At 42.7% G+C, this 17,892-nt stretch overlaps 1 protein-coding gene across 3 annotated transcripts in view; it reads left to right on the top strand.

Annotated features, from left to right (window-relative positions):
- The window catches only part of LOC126526649 (protein 5NUC-like), a 152,875-nt gene that overhangs the window by 96,131 nt on the left and 38,852 nt on the right, over nucleotides 1-17,892 (top strand). For all 3 annotated transcript variants that reach the window (XM_050174515.3, XM_055068330.1, XM_055068329.1), the window contains one exon: nucleotides 15,040-15,300. In XM_050174515.3, coding sequence (XP_050030472.1) covers nucleotides 15,040-15,300 — 261 coding nt within the window. The remainder of the gene's footprint in view (nucleotides 1-15,039; nucleotides 15,301-17,892) is intronic.

Below are 17,892 nucleotides of genomic sequence, written 5' to 3'. Positions count from 1 at the left end.
GTCCTCCTATGAACGTGCAAACTCGCAATAAGTTGGAGGACAAGACAAAACTAAATAAGGTCATATTTTACCTTGCTGAAGTCGCCAACCTCGAGTGTAGGAGTCCTGAGTCTGGCACCTTCCGAGTTTCGAGTCTGGCAACTCCTCCAGCTCGCACCTCCGCTCATCTTAACTCTTTCTTCGTTTAAACAACGAAAGACTGGAATCACCTACCTGCTGAAGCGGTGCACCACTCCAGTCATTCATCGTTCAAGGCATTCATTGAAAATATGATCTAAATATGCCCACCCCTCATGTGAAACCCCATATGGGGTATTTGAGGTAACAATAAATAAATAAATAAATAAATAATAAAACTTGAGTCGCGCATCTACCCGGACGACTATAGTTAACGAACGATAGTACGGGATAAATCCAAGTCTACCCATGAGTAAGCAGGAAAAGCTCAAACACTTTCTTCAACGATACAAAGACTACTTTTCGACGTCATCGACGATTCGACCAACACTCGTTGCAAAGTATAGCATAATAAACGAAAAGTGCGTTCGACAACTTCCCCAGAGCCCTCACCGAGTTTCGACGCGAGAACGTGAAGCGATAGGGCAACAACTTGATTAAATGCTCCTTGACATCACCCAGCCAGCGAAGAGCCCGTGGGCATTTCCCGTATTCTTGGTAAAGAATAAGGTCGGAACCGTACGTTTCTGCGTCTATTATCGTCGACTGAACAAGATCACGAAGGACGTGTACCCCCCTCCCAAGGATAGATGGCGCATTGGATGGGCTCTGCAAAGCTAAATGCTTCTCGATGATGGATCTGAAGACTCGCTACTGGCAAATAGAGGTCGACGAGAGGGATCGGGTAAAGGCCGCCTTCATGCTCCAGATAGCTTCGATGAGTTAAAGGTCACGCTATTCGGACTCTGCTCGGCGCCTGCGACGCTGCAGAGCGTGATTTAAGTGGCAGAACTGTCTCGTCTAATTAGATGATATTATCATCTTCCCGGGGAATTTGGAAGAACATCTTAGGCGCCTTGGGACAGTACTAGAGGTCATCAAGTCAACAGGGCTCACTTTGAAGCCGGAAAAGTGTCACTTTGTTTACGACGAGTTTCTGTTCTTGGGCCACATCATCAGCAAATCTGGAGCCCGCCCTGATCTGCAGAAGACATGTGCCATCGCCAACTTCCCACAGCCCACCGACAAGAAGAGAGCGCGCAGATTTCTTGGCTTCTGTACTTATTACAGACGCTTCGTCAAGAACTTTTCGCGCATCGCCGAGCCATTACCGTCTCTCACGAGATCAGAAGTCGACTTGAGGTGGCAAGCGCCGAAAGCCAAAGCCTTCCAAGAGCTTTAACAGCACCTGCTGTCACTACCAGTGCTTGCCCACTTCACCGAAGGTGTGTACACCTAAATCCAAAGCGACGCAATTAGCCTAGGCCTCGGCGCCGTCCTATTTCAAAGCAAAGACGGGTTTGAAAGGGTCATTGCTTAAGCTAGCCGGTCGTTGTCGAAAGCGGAAACCAATTATTCCACGATAGAAAGCGAATGCCTGGCCATCAATTGGGCTACCACGAAATTCCACCCTTTAAAGTCGTAAGCGACAACCATGCAATGTGTTGACTGGCATGTTTAAGGACCCTTCAGGACGCCTCGTATGATCGTGTCCCAAACCCAGAAATTTGACATATTATTGTCTACAAATCCGGAGGGAGGCACTCTGATGCCGACTGCCTATGATGCGCCCCCATTGACCCGACGCCGCAAGGTGAGAAGAATGACGGCACCTTCCTAGGAACAATCAAATCAAATCAAGTTTATTTCAACATACAACTGATGCTGAGGACCGTGGACAAAAAGCCAGCAAGGCTTGACGTGGTCCATGGCCCCGTTTTACAGGCAGCAACAAATGCAACAAAGGATTAGCACGGTTAAATACAATAATAAGTGGAAAAATAGGATTTCTACACTAATAACCGCGAAACATTAATCATGATAACTATGAGCAAGTATAAGAAAAAAAACACAAAAAGAGTAAAGCTTACGTGATGAGTAATTCTCATAAATACGGCTAGTCATGAAATGCATCACAACATACACAATAGATGATAAAACAAATGCCGCACAATGTACATCGCTATTACGACACTATATATAAAAATATTTCATACAGTAACATATACAGAAGGATTAGATACGCACAATACAAAAAAATGTTTATACAAGAATTGAACCTGTTCAAAGAACATTCGTACGTCTATGTACATATTCGCATCTAGATATATGTTTATCCAGCACAGAAATAAACATTACTTTATGTTTGCCTTGTTTAAATGGTAGGGTAGTCGAAAACGTAACATTTGATAAGTATAATTTGTTCTAGGCCTTGGTAGTTCCCCTGTTTTAGAACTCCTTGTACTAACCACCTTATGTTTTGCTATTAAGTTGGAAATACGTTTTAGGGTGTCCTTGTTTCTTTTAATACTAGTCATATAATTTCGTAGTAACATATTTTCATAAATGTTAGGCATTGACAGCAAATTGAGCTTTTCAAATAGAGGACTAGTATGTGTTAAGTAAGGGACATCGAGTATACAACGTACAGCTTTTTTCTGTATTCTATGCAGTACATTGATATTAGACAGCGTTGTAGTGCCCCAGACGAGATGGAAATAGTTTATATGTGGTAATAACAGTGATTTGTACAAAAGAAGTTTAATACTTTCTGGAAGAAAAAAACGCAACTTGAATAGTATTCCAGTCACTCGACAGAGCTTACCAATTATCATTTCCACGTGAGCATTCCACGACAAATGTTGCTCAAATATAACTCCAAGACACTTAATAGAAGGGACAATTGGCAAAACGGAGTGGTTAAGCTGTAAAACGGTACTAGTGTCAATATTTCGATTTTTCGGCCTAAAAAGTACAGCCTTTGTTTTATTAACATTTATTGTTAACGAGTTCGCGATACTCCAAGATGATAATTTTGACAGCACCTCGTTGGCTTTAGTTATGAGACCTTCAGCATTTTTTTTGGTTACAAGAATTGTAATGTCGTCTGCATATGCAATAAATTTTACGTCTTTGTCGATAGTCACTAGATCATTAATATAGATGCAAAAAAACAAGGGGCCCAAAATGCTGCCCTGTGGTACTCCTGCGATAAGTGGTTTCAATTCGGACGCGTAACTGTTTATAACTACGTGTTGCATGCGGTGTTGGAGATATGATTTTATTCACTTCAAAAAAACGCCTCGGAAACCATAATAGTTAAATTTTTTTTAGTAGGGTAGCATGATTAATGCAGTCGAACGCCTTTGAGTAGTCGACAAAAATACCCAATGTACATAGCTGACGTTCGAAAGAATCTAATATAATTTCCTTTTGTGTTAGAAGGGCAGTTTCAGTAGATTGACCTCTCGTAAATCCGAATCACATGTTTGTTATTAATTTATGCTTAGTTGTAAAGGACGTAATGCGGCTGTGAATTAATTTTTCGAGAGGTTTTGAAAAAATTGGCAAGACGGATATTGGTGGATAGTTAGTTAAATCGTTTTTATCGCCACCCTTGTGTAACACTATAAGCGCGGTAGCCTTCCCTGAACTGCAACGAGCAGAGCCGGAGAAAAAAGCCTCGTGAAGTATTTAGCAGGCAACATCGGTGTTGTCCCTAGGGCATTTAGGGGAGTATTGCCTTTGCTTTCCCCGCAAGACGACGTCCTCTTAAAGAACTTCCCACCAGTCCGCGGCAATTATCTTCTTGTTGTTCGCTTAGCACTGCGTCCAGAAGTATTGCAACTGCTATATGGCGATGCCACTGCTGGGCACTTAGGATTCTCCCAGACGCTGTCGCGGATAGAGGAGAGCTATTACTCGCCGCGCCTCACCGCCGACGTCGGCCATTACGTCAAGACCTGCCGAGACGCTGAACGGCGCAATACACCACGGAGAAGGCCAGCAAGATTACTACACCCCACTGAGCCTCATTGCCGATGGTTTCAGCAGATCGGTATGGATTTGTTGTGACCTTTTCCGACGTCAGCATCTGAAAATAGGTAGATTGTCGTAGCTACCGACTACTTTACCCACTACAGCGAAACTAAAGCTCTGCCTATAGGCAGTGCAGCAGAAACAGCCAAAATTTTCGACGATAACATCCTGCTGCGCCATTGTCCCGTAGAAGTCCTGATCACCGACAAAGGAACAGCTTTCACTGCATAGCTGACTGAAGCCATTTTGCAATTGAGCCAGACAATCCACAGGAAGACCACCACCTACCGCCCGCAGAAGAATGGTCCTTAGGAGAGGTTGAACAAGACTTTGACCGATATACTTGCTATGTACGTCTACGCCAAGCACAAGACGTGGGGTGCCATCCTGTCGTACGTAACCTTCGATTACAACACGATGGTGAAAGAAACAACAAAAATCACGCTGTTCAAGCTGCTTTGCGGCAGGAACCCTACGACGACTATCGACGCCATGCTACTGCACTTCCCGACGAAGAGAATCTCGACGTGGCCCCCAATTTCCAGCGCGTCCAAAAAGTCCGACAGCTCGCCCGCCTGTGTATCACGCACCAGCAGAGGGCAGACAGCTGAGACTACAATCTTCGATGACGTTATATCGAGTACCAGCCCGGCGACCGCCTTTGGGTTGGGACCCCAACACGCCGACGACGACTTAGAATCTCTTACGCCGCTATTTCGGACCCTACATAATCAGCCGAGGTATTGGTGCACTGGACAATGAAGTCGTGCCAGACGGCATTTGGCAGTCACAGCGGCGCCGCTCACGACCTGAAATAGTCCATTTTGTGCAACTGAAGCCGTTCTACCAGCGCAAATGATCTTTAGGAGATCGCATGGCTGAAGTTTGGACTTGTTGCTTTGAACTTAGTTTCTATGTTGTTTTGTTACTTTTATACAGCGAAAGTGTTAAAGTCTACTTTTCCCAGGATCGCGTCCGTGAGTTAACGCGAAACTATCAACCGGGTTGGCTCCAGCGGCGTCTTCTTCCACAGCTGGCTCGTTCGCGCCCCTCGGCACTACCGCGCGAACGCTCTCGTGCCAGCGCTCTCGCGTTTGTCGTCGTCATTATATGACAACAAATGATTTAATTGATTATTTAAATAATAATTATAAGAATAATTAGCACAACGACGTAAACAATTTAACAGCGAAGCTATTAAGGGCTAGTTTCCCCAAGATCGTGTGCATGCGTCGATTCCGATGCTAGTGCAGTGTCGGGGCGAACCGCGACGGAGCTGCAGTGTGCCATTCAGGGGTCCACCTTCGCTGGTCATCTTTTTCACAGAGTGGAAGTGCACTGAATTTCTTGAATAATAAAGTGTGCTTTTGTTTTTCGCTCTCCAGCTAGCTATCTTTGTACCATAGGGACGACGCTTTTTGTGAGGGGGCGTTGACATGGGTACTTTATCGTTCTTGGGCGACCGCCTATCTCCGGCTAACAAATGTTAAATGCTATCGCTCAGCGCAAAGCGCGCCTACATCATTGGAACTTACTGGAATGTTATCGAAGGTTCTGTCCGTTGTCATCGAAGCTTGGGTATTCTTATTGTATGCGCGAAGCGAATTCTGTAGTACTTTCTGGGACGTACGCGGGCACCAGCAATTACTCTTGAAACGGCGATGGCTCTATAAACGTCGATGGGCTTCACCAGCAGATCAAATTTTCGACGATCACCGGCTGTTTTCGCTGTTATAATCGTGCTTTGAGTGTAGCCTGTTCTTCTGTACCCAGGTTCACCCAATTAAGTGTTAGTTTTGCCATTTACAGTTTTTTCTACTGTGTTCTTTGCGTCACTACCACGTGGCCATATTTTGGCGTTGACTGTACTGGTTTGTCCAGCGGTACGGTTGATCAGGCGGCACCTGTCAGAACCTGTCAACCACCTGTCAACCAGAATTTTCCACAAAAAAAAAAAATACCACTGAAACTTTTTTCCACTGAAGGCGATATTCTAGCAATAGCTTTCAATCTACGTTTATGTCGGTCATTTTTCATCGCCAATGTATACGGTCATTCAGTGGTTCACGGCCTGCAGCCTCTAGATAGTGTAGTTTCTATTACCCAAAATGATGTCATATTGCGAGTGATTTCAGCTCCTATCATATGACAAGGCACTTAAAGATATCCGCGCAGTACTCCACTGTAGCGTTGGTGTCACGACAATTAACTCGTATGTGAAAATTCAGGTCATCCTACTTTTGTTAGAGATTTAGCTACGTCTCTAGATTTCACTTTCTCGGCTTCATATCTTTGCGCATCCTCTTGATCCACTGTTGACTATGACACAAATAGTGACCAGATTCCGGAGATTTTTTACATTATGTGCCCGGATACATTCTTAGTGTCTCATGCGCGAACATATATAAATTACAGTAAATTCCAAAGTAATTGGCGATCATCATCGGCTACCCTATCTGAAGCGAATTCTAAGCATTAAGCAGTTGTTCACTCATGGAGGACTCCCGTAGAAAATCTGAATTTCAGGTTCACTCAGTTCATGGTAAATTCTCTTCGCGCTGGTGGAATGATTACTGCTCGCGGGGTTATGAAAGAAGAAAATGCGCCTGGAAGAAATTGTCACATAACCAATGGCCGAAAAATTGGTCAGACCTTAAAATTGTTGCGGCTACATTTAAACGTGCTGTATCAAAATCAAAGATAAAATGTTGCTGAAACTAAAGCTCTACCAAAAGGCAGCGCAGCCGAAGTGGCGAAATTTTTCGTCGAGAACATCCTGCTGCGACATGGTGCCCCAGAAGTCCTCATCACCGACAGAGGAACGTTTTTTACAGCAGAGCTCGTCCAAGCCATTCTGCAGTACAGCCAGACAAGCCACAGGAGGACAACTGCCTACCATCCGCAGACGAATGGTCTCACGGAACGCCTGAACAAGACCCTCGCCGACATGCTAGCAATGTACGTCGACGTCGAGCACAAGGCGTGGGACGCGGTCCTGCCGTATGTAACCTTCGCTTACAACACGGCAGTGCAAGAAACAACACAGATCACGCCGTTTAAGCTTGTTTACGGCAGGAACCCGACGACGACGCTCGACGCCATGCTGCCCCACGTCACTGACGAAGAGAATGTTGACGTCGCTAGCTATCTCCAGCGCGCCGAAGAAGCCCGACAGCTCGCCCGCCTATCTATGGATGAATGGCCATATGTCTTACAGAAAATTCCGACTGCAGCGCCATGCCCTGATGAAGTCACTTCGGCGATGTTAAAAATTTCATATAAAGGGTCACAAGACAATCTAGCAAACATAATAAAGTATTCTGTCAGAAGAGCTTCGATTCCACCAGAATGGATTATTGTAAAGAATATACCGTTACCGAAAAAACTGGGAGAGGAATACACTACCGACAACATTAGACTAATTGCCCTTTCAGCAAACTTTGTAAAGTTGATATAAAGAGCCTCACATGCACGCGTTATGAATAGTATTATTATGAGAACGTTTCTTAGTCCATGTCAAATGGGATTCAGGCCTGGGTGCTCCTTGTGGCAGGCGCATATTGATCTGGAAAGTGGTATACAACTTGCACGGCGCCAAGGTCAGTATGCGGCATTCGTTACACTTGATATATTGGTAAGCCGGCTGCACGAAGTTCCCCAAATATTTCCAAACATAGCTTACATAATTTTTAAGTGGCAGGGAGTTTTATTGCTTCCAAAACGGCTTCTCATTGAGCAGACATACACAGGCAAAAGAAGGTCCGTAGGGGTCAGTGCAATCTCCGGTTTTATTTATTACTGTACTAAACTCCATTCCATCGCAAGAGAGCATGTACACTTATGTGTATAACATCTCATTCTTCTCATCGGCAATGAATATTCAAACACTTTACCAAAACTTGCAACAGTATCTATGTTTTCGAGACGCTTGGCTAAATTCCATTCATCTGGCTCTATATGTGAACAATTGCTCCCTGCTCGTATTTCCTCTGAGGGCCCAGTATATATATCTCTGTCGTACCAGCTCGATTTCATTTCACAAGTAGAGCATTTTAAGTATCTTGGCATTTACATGCCATCTCTTTTTCATGAGGTGCGCACATATGTTATATTGCAGCTGAGGGCGTTCAAGCGGTGGGTTTGTTGCGTAGACTAAGCAACAATCGATCAGGGATGCGCCGAGCCACCTTGTTATCAATATACCGTATATATGTGCACGCTGTCTTGGAATTCGGATGAATTCGGGCGCCTGCCTATAAGATTCGCCCCATTTTTTTAGAAAAGCAGGCATTGAGACTTTGTTTAGGGCTGCCTAAATTTGTAGCACATAATATTTTGTGTCTAGAAGCAAGAATTCCTTATCCTGTAACCCGGTTTCATGTGCTCGCGGTACAAACATTTAGAGAGCGTATGAATCACCAATAAGACGTTACCAAACGGTGTTCATTTCTCAGCCTAGTATATTTTTCGATACACGTTGGCCTTGATTTCATACTCCTCAATAAATTTTGTACAAACTATTCTCGATGCATTGAACGTTAGGATCGGGTTTGCGACGGGGAAAGTTCTGTTAACACAAAATTTGACGATATTTTTCCATGTCACGGAAAACGCCTAGCTTAACGAATGTTAAGTGATATTTTACAGCATTAGTTCGTAAAATTACAGAGAAATGTAGTCATTGTGACTGTTGTAATGCAAAACCAAGAAAACGTGGTATTGGTAAATTCAGCCCCATCCTCGATTGATCCTTTTTCCTGCGGCCTCCAGAGTTTGTACAAAATACTATTATTATTTCTTGCAGAATTTGTTGCAGAAGTACTGGCACTTCGTATTTAAGCCCAACAATAGATTATGTAGTCATTGTTGTTGGTTCTTTGTCCTTGTCTATTTCACACACAGCACCTAATCAATCTTACGTTTTGCCTGTGCATAAATCCTTAGTACCACAGCGCTTTCCTAATATCCATTTAATCTGGGTACCTGGGAATACAGGCCTAGCTCTAAATTAAACGGCGGAATAATTGGCGAAGGTGTCGACAGCCCCCTAACCCAGCCAATCAAATTCTTTGTTCGTCAGCCTTGCTCACAGCTGCAAGATCTCGGAAGCAAGTGATGATGCAAGAATTCTGTGTAGCATCTGTAACAAGTTCCTCGGATTTTAAACACTTATTGTACCCGCGCAAAATTGGACTATGCCGATAGATAAAAATTAAAGTAACCATTAGTAGGCTTCGTTGTCGCACACCTTCTTAAACTTTTTATTTATACAGTGCTGGGTTGGCACTCCCACCAATTTGTGATGCATGTAGGGAAGATGAGACCATATAACATTTTTTTTTAAATTCATTGTCGGCAATACATTAGGTTAATAAAGCGAACACTAGAAACCCCACTCCGCCTGTTTCGATTACATTTATTTGCTGAATATGTGCTTTATTCGGGCGCTGCTACACTTGGGCCAGCGATGAAAAGGTTAGCGCTACCATCCAAGATTTTCATTTAGGATCAACGAGATTTAAAGTCTGAATACGCATATTTAGCCTCCTTTTCTGTCCCTGAAATTTAACTTGAATTATTTTGCTATATTGTTATGGTAGATTTTTCTGCATAAAAATATGCAGGCGCTACAAGCTCTATCATTCAACTATACCTTAATTATTATAACACTTTCACATATTTTACACTTCGGTATAGCTCACCCGATTCTTGGCCGATCTCGAAGAATGGGTACATGCCAGTAGATCAGAAGGACGTGCAAATACATCTACTGCAAGGAAACTCGAGCTGCTCGCTGCTGGTACACTAATTATCACCTTTAAATAAATCTCGCTACAGCTGAAATAATGCGATGCGTCAATTATACAACGGTGAATATTGATGGCCGTTGTCAAACGTTTACGATGAATGAACGTTGCCACACAAGTTGAGCTGCCGTGCGTGGCTGCTGTCTGAATACCTAATAGGCCGTGCTCAAGTGTATCACAGCCGCCGACGCCGCGTATATCAGCGTATTACTTCCTTCTTTGTGGCAAATTATCGCAAGGGTAAACGATAACAAAACCTGGCAGCTTGTGAGCGTCGGCGGTTCGTTCCGAAGCGGCGTCCGCTGCAGCATCGTGACGAAGCGAACAATTCTCGCGAGCGATCAGCGGCGGTCACGCCAGAGCGCAACCGTGTCGGACGAACATGGTGACTCGAAGAATTAGAAAAACATGCAATAAATACCAACATGCGTCGTGTGCTACTCAATGATAAGCCGATCATGCGTACCTTTATCATAAGCCACGTGCCAAATGAAACAATGAAGCCATAGTTTCTCGGTTTCTCGAAAATATTAATCTCGTAATGCTGCCTCCAAACATCGAAGGTACGGCTCACCAAAACCTCGGTAGATTTTTTCGAGAAACTGTAAGGATCCAGGAGCACCATCTTCTTTGTATCCAATTTTCGTGGACCCATAGTTACTCGAAAACGCGTGAAGAGACATCGTAAGTCATAACTGCCACGACTTCAGCGTACCTGAGTGGTGAAGTCGCAGGAAAATATTTATGCTGGTGTGGCAAGACCTCGCCGATTTCCTTACGCGTTCGCGCGACGGAGCGGAGGCTTAAAATGAGAGGCAGGCTGAGACCTAAAATTTGACGAGGCTGAGCGAAGCTTGCCAAGGAGAGCAAGCGTGCAACTTCCTCCCGCACCACCGCTTTCATTTCTGCAAGCAGCGCTTACTGGTCAGAGATGGTAGCCAAACCAGTAACGTATTCGTCGCACGATGAAGGGCGACGTGTCCATGTCGGCCACGCACTGAGGATTCTCTGCAAGAAGCATGTTGAAAGCATCGTCCTTTATCCGCTTCATGACGTGTCGAATTTTGTTTCACACTGACATCATCGCGTTGACTGTCTTACGCAAGTCGAGAACATCCTTAATGTAGCTGGAAAATGATTCACCCAGCTGCTTTGCACGTTCGTGCATACGCGATCTCGCACGCAGCTTGCGCACAGCCGAGGGACCAAACACAGCCATTAAAGAAGTCTTGAATGAGCGCTACATCGGAAAATCGGACTTGTAGTTGTTGTACCTGAGACTGGCCACAGCCGCGAAATATGAGAGCATGTTGCTCAGTTTCGCGGTGCCGTTCCATTTGTTGTGGGTGCTTACACTCTTATAAGTCGTCAGCCAGTCGTCGACGTTGCTGTCTTCAGCGCCGTTGAAAGTGGCATTGTTCATGTGGCGAAGCACACCAGAGCACATGATGGATGGCGGAGGCACTTACTGGGATGGAATAGGAGGGGTCCGCTGGGATGCGTCTTCAGTTACGGTTTAGCGTAGGGTACGGGATCCAAGTTCAAGGATGGATGTTGTAGGCCGAAGAATCCTCCACCACTTCTGAAGGCGTTTATTAGTCACCGGCGTTTGGGACCGACCGTTAGAGCAGGGCACGGACTCTTAGCATGAGCGGCATTCCTCGATAAGTGCACTGGAGAGAGTGACCCGCTGGAAAGCGGGGATGAGGATGGCCCACTACAGCGTTCCTCTTCTTCGCTAAAGTATTATGTCTTCTTATCTAAAAAGGATCATTCATGTTAATTACATCTGCAATAAGGCGGTACAAATTTTGGGTTGCTTGCAATGGTGTTTTTCGAAATAACCTTATAAACCAAAGGAGCACATTTAGCTCGTGCGCTGTGCCAATGTGCCTGTGTTTGTTGGGTCTCTTACACAACCGTACTCAAAGATCAATTGGAACACACCCAAAATAGGGGCGCTCTTACTATACTGAATAAGTAAAGCAGGAAGATTACCGTGACAGAATGTATACGTAAGCTGCAGTGAACAAATATTAGGCATTAAGAAAAATCCTGACACCCTAATTACTCCACTAAATTAATCATCGCAATGTTGGCGTATAAAGGGAGGAATATCATAATGAAGTATCATATATATTCATTTATCTGCGGAAGGTGCTTTACGCAAACAAGGAGGAGTAAAACTGACAAGGAATGACGAGAGATTCCGGCCTCTTCTTTCCTGGCTACTGTTCCCAATTTCTTCGTTAGTCTAAGGTTCAGAGCGCAAGAAGATTGAACGTGCACCAACTAGCTCGATTCATCGCTGCACATATGTCTCAAAAACAAGACCACGCGTCAAAAAATAAGTTTTCTTCTAGGGGTGATGTATCTTTTTATTAATTCTATCTACGCACGATGAGACGGTGGAATATCTTGCCTCCCATGTTATTTGCTATTTACGACACCATGTTTTCGATCACCCTTTATAGGCTTAATCTTTGCTTTGTTTGTAATTCCTTGTGATGTCACCCTACTGTATTGCCTGTACAGGCGATGCAGGCACATGAAATGATACGTGATTATTTCGTGAAATATTTAAGCAAATCATTATTTTAATATATATTAAAATAAATGTTCAAATGTGTAATAAAATGACTTGTCCAAGTGAGCTACCGCCGAAGCAACACGGTTTGTTTCTTACAAAAGACAAATAAACCATCGACACAACATTTTTGCTTTTAATTTTTAACTAGAATACACCTATGTTCACCGTAGTCATCTGGTCGAAGTTGTTACCAGCAAATTTGACATGTACAAATTTTCAAAGGAGACCAGATTGCCTTTCTCCAACCCTTCTTACATTTTGACAAAGCTTCTTGCCGTTATATCGCGCCTACTTGCGCTAAACGTCTGCAACATGATATAGTACTTGCAGAGAACATGGATGCCTGTAGACATGCCTGTTTTGTGAAACGGCAGTAACGTGCAATGGCTCAATTCTTTATCGCATGGTTAAACTCACCGCGTGGAACTCTGTCTGAAACCCGTAGACCTAATGCTTTACTATGTTTAGAAAAAATTACGGTGTGCAGATTATGAAATATATACATTTCCCCCAAATGTTTAAACACCGCATTGTAGTAGTGTTTGCAAAGTTTGTGCTATGGCGTCCTCCACGAATTTCTTGTAAGTTCGAATAGCTTTTCGTTATTTTTTGTGTTTTGTATTTCAGCTTCGCGGTGCATGATACTGCATGCCTTGTTTATATTTAACGCAATTATGATATTGCTTTCATGTTTTCCGCTCCCTTCTGTGCCCGGCAAGCTTATCGTGAGCAAGACAAGAATTGATTTTGTTCTTTTTTTTCCCCACTGTTTGCCTTTATCTGCTAGATATGCCAGAATTGCGATGACTATTATATGCCTGTGTTGAGCTGAACCCATTTCCACAGTTTATTGGGATATTACGAATTTTTCCTCTTGGTGCTATATGTTGGTGACGCGTCAAGCAGTAATCTAGACTGGCTGTTTTCTCATGAACTCCAGTTCTTTATGTAAAAAACTGAAATAAATATTTTAGTTTATTGATTCATTCGCTGAACTTGCTTGGTCCCATGTCAGAAAATATTTGTATCGTGAAGATCCAATCAATACATGTTTTTAAATACATGATTCTTTATTAGCTCGCAAAATTCTTTATTGGCATTCTGTAGGTAATGAATAATTGGTCATATTCCCCGCAAATAGGAAACCTTATGGGGTTGCAAAAAGCGAAATATGCAAGAGCTTCGTTTAAAGATTTCGCAGCGTAAACATTGCCTGTCCGACCTTCATTATGCTTCCGAAATGGAAGAGATATCGGCCACATTGTTCCAGGTGACGCCCCACACAAAAAAGAAAGCATTATGTGTTGCTTCTCCCTCAGTGTAAACCTGGGAAGGAGCTGAAAAGGGTGCTAGTTTGGGCTAGCTGGTTTTCCATGAAATAACAAAAAGGGTGCCTGAAGAACTAAAAAAATGAAACTTAATAGGGTGATTGATGGTCTGGGCTAGATACTTTTCCAAAGGGTTTGTCGTCGTTTATCTGTGTCCCTTGTCCCGCTTCGCGCTGCACCATACAGCCTCTTGAAAGGAGCGGGCGAGTATCATTAAAGATACACAAACTCAAAAAAAAAAAAAAAATAAACGAAGACAATAATGCTGCTTGCAGTGCCGTGCAAAAGACAAGATATTGAGCTTAATTTTCCTGCGAATAAATCTTTGAAAGCCGGCATACCTTGATCACGTATGGGATGTGAAATGGGGATGGAATACTGATTTATTGCTGTTATTTCGTCTTATGTTATTTTAGGCAGGGCTTTGCACATTTACCCAAGGAATGGCAGGCGCCTTAGTGATGCCTTAATGTAATCTTAGTTTTGGTATGACATTATGTTTTCCTTCCTTATAGAGAAAGAGCCGCAAGGGCGAGAATTCTTGTGGTCTTACAAGAGTTCTTACTCTTGTTGGTATTCGACAGGCCGGTAGGACTATTTTTGTTAAGGTTAACCTAAGCTATATTCTGCCGATATATACTGACATACAATTTGCGTGCACTTTGGATACATAGATTATTCATATGAACCTAGATATATATCTGACTAACCTAAATGCGAAGAAAAGCAATACACACCCCTAAATTTAACCAGAAACCTTCCACAATAAATACAGATAAGGCAACATTAGGACTAGCTGGAAAGTTTATGATTATACGAGATTAGTCGAGACAGCGAGGAAAAGATAGTGTAATAAATACAATTTTACGGTCGTCAATATTTAATACAGACGCATGTGCTAGATATTATTCCTGACCCAGCAAGCTGTAGGGTGTGACTAGTTTTATAAAGTTTGAAAAAGTTGAACGTGGTGAATATTTTTTTTTCTTTCGCTATTTCTATTTCTCCACAGAAAAGAGCTTACATGTATGATAAAAAATGGGATGGCTGTTCAATATACCTACTCGGGCGACAACTTCCCTCTCCTGCTTGTAAATGATTGTACCGCACCAAGATACTTGCGGTTACCATAATAAATTGCGCTGTATGGATGGTTGTGTGCTTTATCTTACTCAGGTTTCTGCTGCTTCATAATAATGTAGAGGTATACACTAGAAAATGTTTTTACCTAACAAATGGTAGGGTGAGCTAAGGAAGGGCTATATAATGAGAAATTATATTTTTCGCGATATTAACCTGCCATTTTTTTCTGCAACAGACGAACACATGCTTCAGAGCCTGGAGCCCTACAAACAAATAGTTGACGACGCTGTCAAAGAGGTCGTTGGTTCGACTAAGGTACTGCTGGAAGCAAACGAAAAACTTTGCCGTTATAAGGAGTGTAATGCAGTCAACCTTATGGCTGATGCTTTCTTTGACTACTATACAAATAGAGACACTGTGGTGCATAATGCATGGTCCATTGTTAACGCGGCTGTCCTGAACGGAGGAATTGCAAGAGATTCAATTGACCTGAAACGTGAGTAAGACCTTTAAATATATATTTATACTTTTACCTAGCAACTGTAGACATGTGTAGAAAATAAACCACAATGCAATAGGCTGTAATATATTATCGAGGTGAGCAACAAAAAAACTGCTAATAAATATATCCGCGTCGTTTTGTAAATTTTGCCAATAGCTATGTACTACCACCTCTACGGATCAATGGTTCTAATTAGATCAGAAAATAAATATTCAGTTCTGATTTAGAGCTAGATGAGAGGCAAATGGCTTCAGCTCTCAGATACTTGATCTAAACAACTTTCGCCACATTCAAAATTGTTTTTCAAGAGCTCGTTCGACCGTCATCTTTCTTCGTAGTGACGCGAATGGCATTATCATTGTTCTATATATATATATATATATATATATATATATATATATATATATATATATATATATATATATATATATATATATATATATATATATATATATATATATATGTGTGTGTGTGTGTGTGTGTGTGTGTGTGTGTGTGTGTGTACGCTCTTCTAAGCTTTCCTCATCCTCTTTCTACCTCTACCAAATCACAGCTTGCCGCACTTTATACCCATACATTATTTTTTAAACATTGACACTTTAGCATCAGCATCTGAGCATTAGCAACACTGCTTTTGTTGCTGTTTTTCTGTTGTTTCTCACAGCATTTTCCCAATTGTACATAAATGTTCAATATAAAATAACTCCCGTTTCAATGTTAACCAACCACTCTGTATTAGTGTTTATTTTATGCGCTGAATGTGTTGCGCTCTCGAATGGGAGCACAAAGGGCGCAGACTCCTTGTCATGCATCCACTTGCCTTTTGGTCTGCGCCCTAGGCAACTGTACCATACGTACACTGAATAAACTCTTTGACTCTAACTCTAACACAAAATAAAGGAGCCAAAGGCCATGCTTCTTGCAGCATTCGGTAGACTTTCTCCTAGATTACAGTGGGCAGTTCAACCAGTAAGTTACATGTGCTGCATTGGTTGGCGCCACTACAAATTTATCCACGTGGTTGGCATTATATGTCCGCCTAACATATTTATTGTAAGCTCCGATTCCTTAACTACGCATTAGGTCATGTCGCTCTGCGGAAAAAAGATATTGACACTTGTCCTTATTTATCTTTCCCTGGTGACGAATTTTTCACCGGCTAATGAAGGTTAAACGTTATCGCTCAGCGCAGGCCTGGCCTACATCAGATGTCACGTTGCAATGACGAAAAAGAAAACAGTCGCAAAACTGTGTAAGGTGAAACTAATGTTTTATTGGGCCAACCTGTACCCACAAAAGCAACTTACACTCAAAGCACAACGATAGCGGCGAACTCTGTCGGCGATTCTCAAACTGTGATCTCTTAGGCTTTTTCGGTTAAGATCCTGAAAAATTGGTTGCACTTGATGCATGGCATTGCTGAACTGGAGAATGCCATCTGCGAACCGAAGGATGATGAGATATTCGGCATTGATTCTAATTCCTAAGCTTTGTCAGTCTATAGCATGTCTAACCGCTAAATAGTGTGGTGTATATCTGTGGCGAAGTAGACTAGACCACGGGTCGTCCAGTCTGCTTCGTTGTTTTTGTGTGCGCGTGCATTAGGCCCGCGCTGCCAACATGAAACTGAGCATTAGAAACTAAGTAGCCGCCTCACCATATTGCCTGGTGTATGTCAGATGCTCAGAAATCTAAGCAATACAACGGTAGAGAAGGGTATCAAGGTAGTAAACAACCAGAGGCTTACAAACAAGCGTATCGTTAAAGCCACCGTTTTGATAAGGAGACTTGATTTCGTCAGGGATCCAGCAGTAGCATTTCTTATTTATACAAAAATACTGCAGGCCAATGCTTGGCCCAACCAGGAGTGAAATCATACATTCTTATACGCTAGAAAGTAGAAAAACGTGCCATTTGAACAGCACACAGATACAAAACAAGCACAAAGACAAAAACGATACAGAAATACGATACATAAAACACAATTTTAGAGGTAAATAGATGTTATAGCGCCGCAGTAAAATCTTGTGAGGAAAAACAGATGGCGGTAATCCACTCTTGCACTTTTCTAGGGAAAAAGCAGGATTTAAAACTGTTAGTTCTGGCAAAAATTGGAGCAAGCTAACGCCCATGAACATCTCGAGTCTTTCTCACTGGAAGAAGCTTAATGCACTCTGGAAGCCGGAGCTTATTTTTTTCCTGATAAGCGCTCACAAAAATGTCAATAGAGTGTTCTTTCTGCGGGTTTCTAGTGTTGTAATGTGGCGTAACTGCATTAACTTTGACGGAGAGTCTTCTCTTCTATATTTGCCGAATATAAACATAACAGCTTTTCTATTTTTTTTCAAGCTGAGCATCTTCAGCAGAGTTGCTGCCTTCGCGAAGAGACATCCCTTCGAATCGGGATTTCCGTTGATGTAATTGATACGTTCGCATAGCCAACCCGGTATGATATGGCAGTATGCTAAAAGTACAAGCACATACTTTTATAAACGAGCAGATGTTCATAGACAGCAGATTTGAACATCTGAGGATTACTAATGGACTCGACCGAAGCAGGAAGGCGATTCGAGCCTTTGATTGCTT

The sequence above is a fragment of the Dermacentor andersoni genome, chromosome 8 (assembly GCF_023375885.2).
Source record: "Dermacentor andersoni chromosome 8, qqDerAnde1_hic_scaffold, whole genome shotgun sequence".
Taxonomy (NCBI): Eukaryota; Metazoa; Arthropoda; class Arachnida; order Ixodida; family Ixodidae; genus Dermacentor; species Dermacentor andersoni.
The sequence above is the reverse complement of the archived record's forward strand: the minus strand, read 5'-3'. Positions and strand labels throughout refer to the sequence as shown.